The sequence below is a fragment of the Tenrec ecaudatus genome, chromosome 6 (genome assembly GCF_050624435.1).
Source record: "Tenrec ecaudatus isolate mTenEca1 chromosome 6, mTenEca1.hap1, whole genome shotgun sequence".
Lineage (NCBI taxonomy): Eukaryota > Metazoa > Chordata > Mammalia > Afrosoricida > Tenrecidae > Tenrec > Tenrec ecaudatus.
This window is the reverse complement of record NC_134535.1, coordinates 126,310,787-126,321,426: the sequence shown is the minus strand read 5'-3', so window position 1 is coordinate 126,321,426 and position 10,640 is coordinate 126,310,787. Positions and strand designations below refer to the sequence as shown.

General features: G+C 52.7%; 1 protein-coding gene across 1 annotated transcript; it reads right to left on the bottom strand.

Moving 5' to 3' along the window:
- Nucleotides 1-960: 960 nt before the first annotated feature.
- On the bottom strand, nucleotides 961-9,824 carry C1RL (complement C1r subcomponent like). Its single transcript, XM_075552105.1, has 5 exons — nucleotides 9,694-9,824; nucleotides 8,919-9,147; nucleotides 6,058-6,247; nucleotides 5,026-5,178; nucleotides 961-3,034 (listed from the first exon to the last, which is right to left on the bottom strand). Coding segments are annotated over exons 1-5 (1,386 nt in total). The 5' UTR covers nucleotides 9,696-9,824; the 3' UTR covers nucleotides 961-2,222.
- Nucleotides 9,825-10,640: the final 816 nt, after the last annotated feature.

Genomic DNA, 10,640 nt, shown 5'->3' with positions numbered 1-10,640 from the left:
TCATGGCTGACAATATGTTATTTGTTTTGCGGTGTTCAATTTCTGCCTCTGCTTGAATAGTTGTATTTGTGTGTTTTGCTGTCGGTCACTTCAAGTCCTCACTGGAAATCAAGCAGTTGGTCTTCTCAGGGAGAGCAGTCCCCCAAGATGACAAGGTCATGAGGTTCACTAACAGGCACAGGTGGGGGTGTCCAGGAGCACCGAGGTGTCTGCAGACACATCCGACCTGGTGCTGGGCTCTTCTGGGTGTCCATAGGAGACAGGCTGATAGGACAAAGCGAAGCAGGCATCCCCACGGAAGCAGGAATTCCCAGGAGAGAGATTGTCAGGCTGCGGGAACTGGAAGGGGGGAAGAGAGGACGTGGGAGAAAGAGTAGCTCTCGAGGACAACTGAAAGCTATTCCGGGCATATGGGAAAGAACACAGCCTTGGCAGGCACATTGCCGGCTGTGAGGTTTGGGCAAGTCACGTGATCTCTCTCCTTGCCATTTAAGTGAGGACAATAGCCCACCCTTCACCAGCTTGGTGTGAGGATTAAATGAGGTAACATGTGACGCACCTGGCATATAGAGGGTGTGAGGGGGAAAAGGAGGAGCTATTTGCATAATCACATCTAGAAGTTGTGGGTAGGGGTGAAGCCATGGCTTGAAGTATTTAAAGGTCAGCTAAAGGGGCTTTGGGATATTATGGAAATGCAATGCAATGAGGGGTGCTTCCTCCCATGGCTATGCCCCACTTAAATGAAGTGGGGAAGATCCTAGCCGTTAATGTTCTCAGCTACTGACCGACAGGTTGGAAGTTCAAGTCTACCCAGAAGCATCTTGAAAAAAAGGCTTGACAACCTACTTCTGGAAAAAACAAAACAAAACAACTTCAGTGTGTTAGTAGGGCTCTCTAGAGAAACAAAACCAAGACATTCATACACACACACACACACATACACATACACATAAACACACACACATATGGATAGTTTTATTCAGCATGAAGGAATATCACAGCCAATTAGTCCACACAGCAGTACAGAGGGCTCAGTTCAACTCACTTCTGTGGAACAGTTAATATACTGAAAGTCCTTCAACTCATGTGGGCTGCCTGCTCCAAGGTCAAGGAAGCAGACAGCGGAGTCCTCCCTTGGGCAAGGCAGGAAGCTGCCCACAGGCAGCAGACATCAGGATGGGTCAGCAACAGTCAGTAGCACGGGAGCTTAGTGAAGCAGGCCCAAATGGGATATTGAACTTAAGCAATGCAAGGCAATAGGATCCACCGGCCTCAAGCTCTAGTGATGTACATACCAGCAGTGTGGCGAAGCAGGTCTCAAGCTCTAGTGACAATATCCATGATCCACAGGTTGGCTTCTCCCACAGGTAGTGTAACTCACCGGTTGAGGCAGAGGACTAGCTAAAGCAGCAGCACTCTGGTCTGATCACCAGAGAGCAAGAGAGGGGAGGGGGACAGCAGGTTTGCAGAGCCATTTGTCTCTTGCCCTCCAATCAAACTGTGACCTGATTAATCCCTCACGCTGCTATTGGCCAGGTTGCCATAATAAACCTATCGCACTCAGCCACTAAAAGCCCTAGAAATAATAGTTTTATTCACCTCAAGTTGGATAAACTTGACAGAAAACCTTTTTTCTTTGTCTAAACTAACGTACTTATATCTGGGTGTTTTGGTCGATGTGAGATACATGGCTTGACTATTTGAGGGTTGGCAGAAGGAGCTTTGGCAAGGCAACGAAGAGCACGTCCTCCACGCTCCCCTTCAAGGGCAGAGGGATGGTGACTTGTACACAGGTAGCTATCGAAGAAGCTGCAGCGAGAAGAGACCAAGTGAGGAGGCGGAAAAGATGTTCACAGTGGAGCTTGCTGAGATGTACAGGGGTATCTACCTGTCCAGGGGCACCTGCCCTGTATACCACTTACTCCTCAGGGGGAGGAAGATGCTAGCCACTCCAATAAATACTTATAGTCTCTAAAACTCTCTATAAAGACCCTCCCCTCAGGGGGGAGGTGCAAATGTGCAGGAGGACAGAGGATGAGGAGAAGGGGGCTGTGGAAGGCCATACCTGTCCGTGGTGTGGTGGGGGGCATGACTGGTGAGGAGGAGGGCTCTTCTCTCAAGGTGGTGGATTGCGGCATCAGCGTCTTAAATGGGGACCTCTTCCCTTCTCCACCCCTTCAGGGAACAGTGCTCCCTCTGAACCCTCTCTTTCTGGTGGCTTCTCAGCGCTGGGCCCTGGTGAGGTGCCCCGGGCTCCGGGCTCCGTCCTTTCCCTCAATCACGCTCTTAATCCAGCCCACGTAGCTGAGCACTTTGGTGTAGAAGCCATACCCTTTGCCACACCCAATGCCCCAGGATACGATGCCTGTGGCCACCCATCGATGCGCACAGTCATCCCACACCACGAAGACACTCCCACTGTCCCCCTGGCAGACGCTCTGCGGCTCCATCTCATCCCCGGCACAGAACATGTTGTCGGAAAACACCTCAGCCCGCCGCCTCTCCAGGAGCCAGGCCGCACAGGCCTCCCTTCGGCCGACGGGCAGCCTTGAGTATTTCAGCTCAGTCGTCAACCACCCCATCTCCATGCCAAACCCACTGACATAGCCCGACAGGCCACTGAGGTAGAGGCTCTCCTTGTTGGGCAGACAGACTGGGAGGACATGGGGGCCCAGGGCCACTGGGCTCTGGAGCTCCAGGAGAGCGATGTCCCCGTCGAAGTTGTGGGACTCCATCTGACGGTAGTCTGGGTGCACGTAGACATGGCGGACTGGGTGGTGCCCCAGTTTCAGCATCTCGTCTATGTTCGTGTGGCCCAAGAACACATGCACGCTCCGGTTCTTCCCGGGGAAGATGCTGTCCTTGGGGTAGATGGTGTGGGCAGCCGTGAGGATCCATCTGTCACCCAGCAGGGCCCCGCCTCCACGGCCGTGGATACTGGTGAAAGCTTGCCAGGGGAAGTTACCCAGCTGAGCTCTGGAGGAACCAAAGGCCTTCTGGTTCTGGGTGATGGGAGTGGCTGGCCGTCCACACACTGGAGAGAGGGAGGGGAAAGATGCATTTATTGAAGGCCCCTTCTGTGTGGTTCTGTTTGGGTAGGTGGCAGGAGGAGGGCCCCGTCTGGCCCGGCACCCAGTCAGAAGGACTTTACTCCCTCATTCAGACTCACAATGTTGTCCAATGGACGGACACGAGCTGCCGAGCAAAGTAAACTAAGGCTAAGGGTGCATGTCCTGGCGGGGACTCGGGACAGTGAACTGAGTGGGGAGAACACAGAGGAAGACAGGTGTAGGGCAGGCCCGGCTGGGCGTCCCCTCCTGACTCCGTCCTCATCTTGGAGTCGCTCTTTCAGACAATTGGTGCCCCGTCCCCAGACAAACTCACACAGCAGGTAGGGTGTGCCTCAGTTTCTGTGTCACGGCCTCCTTCACAGCCTCTCCTGCAGCAGCCCCACCCTCCCCCTCCCCCCGAAACACTGAGAATCTCCACGCCGCCCTCAGAGCCTTCTATGGACCGTGAGCAAAGTCAGAAACTCACTCAGACTCAGTTAGGAAGGCAATGATGACGTAAAAAAAACCAAACCATCCAAAAAGGGTGCAAACGAACCCTCATCCCTTACTTGGGGGGCGGGAGGGGGGGATGCAAAATAGCTCAGCTGCTTTGGAAAACCATCGGGCCGTTTCTGAAGAAGTTAAACATGGAGTTGGCCGACACACGGCCCAACAAGAACACTCCTCAGTATACATATTAAAGACCAACAAACCAACCCAAATCCTCCCCCACTGGGTCAATCACACTCATGCTGAGCCCGTGTGTGTCAGAGTAGAATTGTGCTCCATAGCGTTCTCGGTGGCTGAAGCTGATCAGACCCCTGTGCCGAGGTGCGGCTGGGTGGATTTGAACTGCCAGCCTTTGGGTTAGTAGTTGAGTTTAGACAATTTGGAGCGCCTCGGCACTTTCCTCTGTACATGCAAGCAGGTGCATGGTAGTAGTTAGTGTTCACTTAACTGGAAGTGGAAACAGTCCCTATGTCCATCAACCGATGAAAGGACAAACAGAGTGAGATCGGAGAGCGATCCAGCCATGGAATATTACTCAGTCGTTAAAAAGGAACGAGGTATTGCTACCTGCTGCAAGGTGGAGGAACCTTAAACACACTGTTCTAAGGAAAGAAGCCAGTCACAGGCAGACAAATATTGTCTGATGCCATTTACGTGCAATGTGTAGAAGAGGAAAACCCCAAAGGGCAGAGGGTGGTTGGCCAGGGGGTGGAGGAGGGGAGGATTGGATGGGAATGTTCTGGAATGAGTCAGTGGTGATCATTTCCCAATGGCAACTGCACTAAACACCACTGAAACGGAATGGTATGCTTCGAAGTAGTTATAGGGATGGATTTTATGTGATATCAATTTTATCCCCAGTGACACAGGTTTTGGTTTTTGTCTTTTAAGATGAACTTTCGGGCACTGTGGCATCCAAAGAAGCCATCCCCACTTCCTTCAGGCAGACTTCCTCTCACTTCAACGCTCTGTCTCTCTTGCTCCCTCACCTGTAGAGCTGATTAGCTTCCTGCTTTCTCTCACTTTCTCAGATGTCTCTTTATCCCTGAAGAACAAAGACGCCTTGCCTCTCATTCTCTGGCCTTCTTAACCCTTCTTTTCTTTCTCTCCTGCCTAAATCTCCCCTTTCTATACCAAGTTCTCCTTATAACAGCCTCTCCCTAGCCCCTCCCTTCTCATCCCCCCACCTCCCTGCCCCACCCCAGCTTCTTTGGACCAGGGTCAGGAGGACAGAGATGGCAGGTCACTGCTCACCGGGCACACGCAGAGGAGCCTCCTGCCATGTCTGTCTGTCTTGGCAGGGGCCCTGGGTTGTGCAGGTGAGTGTCCCTGCCAGGGAAGTGAGGAAAAGCAAAGGAGAATGATTCAGAGATGGCCCGAAGGCATAGGAGCTCATGGGGCTTTGGAACTTCTGGTGGTAAGAGTTTGGCCATGTGAGGGGGCACCTCGGCAGGTGGAGACTCACCTGCTGGCACCTCCTGATAATCCAGCTCCTGGCAATGGCCCTGGATCTTGGAGTAGCTGGTCCCAGGTGTGTTGATGGCCTCGGAGCTCCCATTGGCTTGGCTGATGGGCAGACTATCCTCCACACCGACAGGGAAACAGTGGTCATTAGGACCTAGGACAGAAATGCTGACTGGCAAGCCAGGGGCTGCTTCTGCCTCTCCCCATCTGCCATATTTATCTCAGCCTGCACAGTGCTTTCTTAAACAATAAAAAAAGGCAAAATATTTTAACTTTTTCCTTTGTCAGATTGTCAATGCTCAGAAAGTTTGAAAATAATCTGGTAAGCAGGGCATGGGGGGAGGGAGATTAGTAACTCCCTCAGGATACATTCATGAAGGGATGTTATCTGGTCACTAAAACTGAGGTCATGCCAATCATACTTACAAGGGATAGTCCCTAATATGACGCTGAGTAAAAATGGCAAGTTCAGGACATTGCATACAGTGTAACACACACACAATATTTATGTGAATGACACAGAATGTCTCTGTCACAATGCCCAGGAAAAGAAGGGGGTTATTTTTGAAATGTGACAGGGATTAAGGGTTAGAGATCAACCTAAACCCCCCCCATATTGTCTTTTTGTTAAAAATGATTATGTACATGTATGTGTAAGGTACACCATGCACATGCTTTTAACAATAATGTCTTTAGAAATTAACATGTACAAGTATTATCTTTAAGAATAAAATCCGAGTCACCATTTGAAAGCCGGTAACGTCACATATGATTCTGGCCTACACTAGGCCTGTTAGGGGTGATGGATCGACTCGATGTGCTGGAGCTGAGCAGCACTGTTCCCCCCACCAGCCCATCCCCCCTTAATGGGGCTACTCATCCAGCAGGTGCAGAGCTGGCCAGGAATGGGATCCCGCCTAGGGATCCCTGAATCCCCAGTCTCAGTCATCAATCAAGCTTCCTGACGCAGTTACAGGGGGGCTATGACTGGGGCTGGGATGGCTCCCCATGCAATCCCAGGAGGGTCACTTACTCACGGCTTGGTAGAGGGCCAGGAAACCCCTGTGGGGGCCGGTAGCCCTGTCCTCTAAGGATGCATCTGTGTGGAAGGCCAGCCTCAACCTTCTCCCAGAGGACACAAACTCCCTCTGACCAGGAGGGCTGCCCAGCGGGGAACCCTGGTGCCCACAGAGCCGGCTTGGGACAGTCCCATTGACTGTGATCTGAAAAGGGAGGAGCGGCGTGAGGGGCAGGCAGGGGTAGGGTGGACACTGTCTCACAGGCAGTCAAAGGGTCACGCCCTGTGTATGAGCTTCCGTTCCCTCTGGATGGCTCTCCTATCCAGCCCCCAACTCCCACCATCACCTTCCATTTTGCTAAGCAGCTTTCTAGGGAGAACCTCTGGAAAATCCAAGCCTCTGGGGATCCTGGCCTTTGGCAGGGCTGGGGGTGGGCCCACTTTCCTCCATGTCTGTAAAAGACGTCCCCACAGTGTGCACGCATCTCCGAGCACAGGATAGGCACAGGATGGTGCACCGCTAATTGCTTAAGTTCTCAAAGCAGGCTGTCTCTGTCTCAATCTCCTGACTGCAGGCCCTTGCTTAAACCCCTTCCTGTGACTCTGAGCCTCCACGAAGGGCACCTTCCGAGGCAGTCTCTGGCCACCGCTGCATGGCTGCTCGCTCGCTATTCCAGGCACTTGGCTCACTGCCCAACTCGCTTATTGGTGACTTTGATATTAAGCCACATATCGTGGTTTCTTTGCGTTCTTCATTCCGGTATCCTCTCCGATCTCATTTCCTTAAGACTCCGTGCAGCCCGGCTCACTGTGATCACATCAACTGGGTAAAAGTTGGCATTAATTGCCCCAGTCGCCCTGCGGGGGGGCACGTTCCAGGACTATTCATTTCCTTAGAGCATCAACAGACCTAACGTCCTTCCAGGTAGGATATCTGTATAGGGAGGAAGCATGCTGCTAATAAGATATTATTTAACTGATGTACTCAGTTTTAAAACCTTCCAATTAAAAAAAAATCCTCACGAATTGCTCTTCAACACAACAGCAAAACAAAAGAGCAATCAAAGCAACCACCAACCCAAACAAGCAGTGTCGGTCGAACCTATTCTTCTGACTCATGGTGGCACCCTATCCCTCAGTGTCTGAGTACGCTTCTTGGCTTCGGTTTTAATGCTATTTTCACTGCTGTTGAGCACAATGGAGCACGCAGTGACCGCGCCATGTCTGTGCGGAATTCAGCGTCGCTGATGAGGTTCTGTGGGTTGAACAGCTTGTTCTCCCTCTCCTTCAAGGGGCTGTTCCTCTGGCCTCAGATAAACTTCCGCCCCCCCCCCAAGTTTCCTACCACCGCACACCAGAAGCTCTTGTCTGTGTCACTGAGGCCATCTTCAAAGAGCCCATGGTCATGGCAGACCTTCTTGACTCCTCATAGGGTGTTCAACGGCTGAGTTTTCTAAGGTCGATTACCAGGCCTTTCTTCCAGATCTTTTCTGGGGGGACTTAAATCTCCAACCCTTTGGTTAGCAGCTGAGTGAGCTGTTTGCACGGCCCAGGGGCTCCAAAATATGGGAGCTGACCATGAGAGACGAAGACATGGGCTTCTGGCCCCACTTAGGACTGGTAAAAGGAATCTCCGGTAAAGGAGATGGGAACTTCCAGAATGTGGGAAGGCTTAGGGAGCAAGCGCCTCTCAGGCGGAGGATAAGAGGCTGATTGGGATGTTGCAATACAAAGGAAGCCGGATAGGCTGAGCTTTGTGCTTGATTATGTTGGCAGGAGGTTTGCACTCTTGACCAAGAGTTTGGGGATGATTAGTTACAGAGAGAACTAAGCAAAAGGAAACCCGAAGTGCCAGAGGACGCCGCGTCATCACCCACTCCTGGGAAAGCCAAGAGTCGGAGCAGAAACGCGCGCTCCACGCGCACGGCGTGCTGTACTGGGGGGACTCCTTTACCGTCATCATAATGAAAGCAATAAACACAGATTTGACTAGACGTGATGACGGAGGCGATGGGGCAGGGGCAGGAGGGTCCTTAGGACAGGGAGCTCAAGCTGGCCATCTTCCATAGTGTGAAGTTAGTAGATCGTATCCAAAAATGAAATATAGCAACAGAATAAGCACGTCGTTTCTGTGTATGAAGCAACATGAATCGTCAGTGATTGCTCCTAGGGGATTGGGAAGAGGTCGGAAAACCGCTGTTTTGTTTAGGACAATGCTTCTAGCACAATGGTCTCTGAGACCTATGTACATGGATCATTTTGATGCACATACAGTTGACAGGGCAACATAAAGCACTGGTTTAAGGTGCCCTTATTCTGAACTTCCCTGGCCAGAAAAAGTCTTAGCAGAGTGCCTCTAAGGTAAGTGTAAGGGGCCCTGGTGGCCTTGTGGGTTACGTGTTGGACTGCTCACCCCAAGGTCAGCAGTTTGAAACTGCCAGCTGCTCCGAGGGAGTAAGATGAGGCTTTCTGCTCCCGTAAGGAGTTGCAGTCTTGCAACCTCAAAAGGGCAGTTCTACTCAAGGGCCACTACTTTTCATGACAGCGGTGCGAGTCCCTGCCTTTTTGCTCTATGGATTTGCAGTGTGTGTGTGTGTGTGTGTGTGTGTGTGTGTGTGTGTGTGAGTGAGTTCAGAAGCCAGGGACTGTCCGGGTTCTCTCTCCTTTGCTTTGTTGTGTGTCTGGGTGGTGTGCACCACCGGAGACTCTCCTGAAAGCCTGTGCTCTGGCCCCAGAGCCCCTGCCCAAGGCTCTTCCCCCCCCCTCTTTGATGTCTCCTTTGCGATGGGCGTGGAGGCCCCTCCACCCACCCCAGGGGAAGCTCCAGCTAGGGGCGCCCTCCCGAGCATCCCTCCAGGGACCCCGCTCCAGCTCACGGTGACCGAGTCCTGCGTGCAGCCCCGGGACGGCACCAGGTCGAAGTCCTGGAGGAGGAGCTTCACAACAAAGCCCTCTGGGGCTTCGATGTCGGCGCTGCTGGCTTGGCCTCTGCGATACGGCTCTGGGTACCCGGGGGATGTCAGCTGCTGGGGTCGCGGCTGGGCCAAGAGGACGGAGCCCAGGATGGGGCGAACCTGGAGGGCTCCGCAGAGGAGCAGCCACCACCTGTGAGGAGGCGAGGGCAGGATGGGGCCACGCGGATGTGGTTTGGGGCCCGTGGAAATGTGAGGCACGGGGTGGACAGTGCTTACGGGATGGAGGTCTGGCCACAGCAGGACTCATGAGCCCTGGCCTCAGACCTGGAGCCGTGGGCACTGCCTCTGTCTACTTGGTGGTTGGTCCTCCTCATCCCAGTATCCCCGTTAGCCTCTTTGTCAGCCAAGTTTTCACCCTCCAAAGATAGGACTGTTGCTCACTTCCATGAAGGGTCGCCCCCAGTACAGGGGCTGCTCTCTGCTTCAGCAAACCCCTCCTCCTCCCTTGCCTCTGAGAGGATCAAGGGCAGTCCACGTGGGGGGCATTGAAGACATCTGTTTCCCGTCTCAGAGCTTTGCTCCTCCTCCTGACCACCCAGGGCAGGCTGCTGGACATTACAAGAGTTTCGATTCCTGTGTGTGTGTGTGTGTGTGTGTGTGTCCCTCCCACCATCTCCTCTCCCTACCCTTCCCCTCCTCCTCCCCCAGGCCTCTTCGGAGAATATAGCACACTCACATCTTGCCCGGGCAGGTGGCAGGGCAGGCTTCTCTCCAGAGAGAGTTTTCTCACCGTGGGACAGGGGACCTGCGGCCCGAGGCAAGAGGACTTGGCCTAGGCCAGGCCACGGGAGGTGGGGCCATAGGAGGAGGCCCTTTGGGGAGGAGGGAGAAGTTACTGGAAATGAGTTAAGTAACCCGCTTTCCTTTTCTGAACTCTCTGGCTTGGGTGCCACCTACTGTCTCACTCTGGAATAGTTTGCTGCAGTTAGGTGCCTGGCAATCCTTCCAGGATTCCTAGCAATGCCCCATGCCCCGCAGAGGAGAAGCGCAAGGCCTGTTCCGGCCCAGCCATCCTCACAATGTCATGTTGGCGCTCACTGCTGCAGGTCCCGTGTCAGCCCATTTTCATGGGGGCCTTCCTAGTTTTTGCTGCCCCTCCACTTTACCAAGCACGATGCCATTCTCCAGGGACTGGTCTCTCCTGACACCGCGATCCGAGCACGTGAGAGGAAGCCTCGCCTTTCTCGGTTCCAAGGAGCATCCTGATTGGACTTCTTCCAAGACCGATGTGCTGGTTCTGGCAGTCCCTGGTGCCTTTGGTCTTCTTCACCAGCACCACCGGTCAAAGGCATCGATTCTTCACTTTGTCTTACTCAGTGTCCAACGTTCACATGCACATGATAGGGGTTAACTGAAAACACCATGGGTATGTCAGTCGCGCCTTAGTCCGCAAAGGGACATCCTTGCTTCAGGATTTTAAAGGGAACATGTGCTGCAGATTTGCCCAGTGCAATATATAGATATATGTTCGATTGTAGGACATATTCTTTTTTTTTATCATTTTATTAGGGGCTCATACAACTCTTATCACAATCCATACATACATCAATTATGTTAAGCACATTTGTACATATCAATTATGTTAAGCACATTTGACATTCATTGCCCTCATCATTCTCAAAC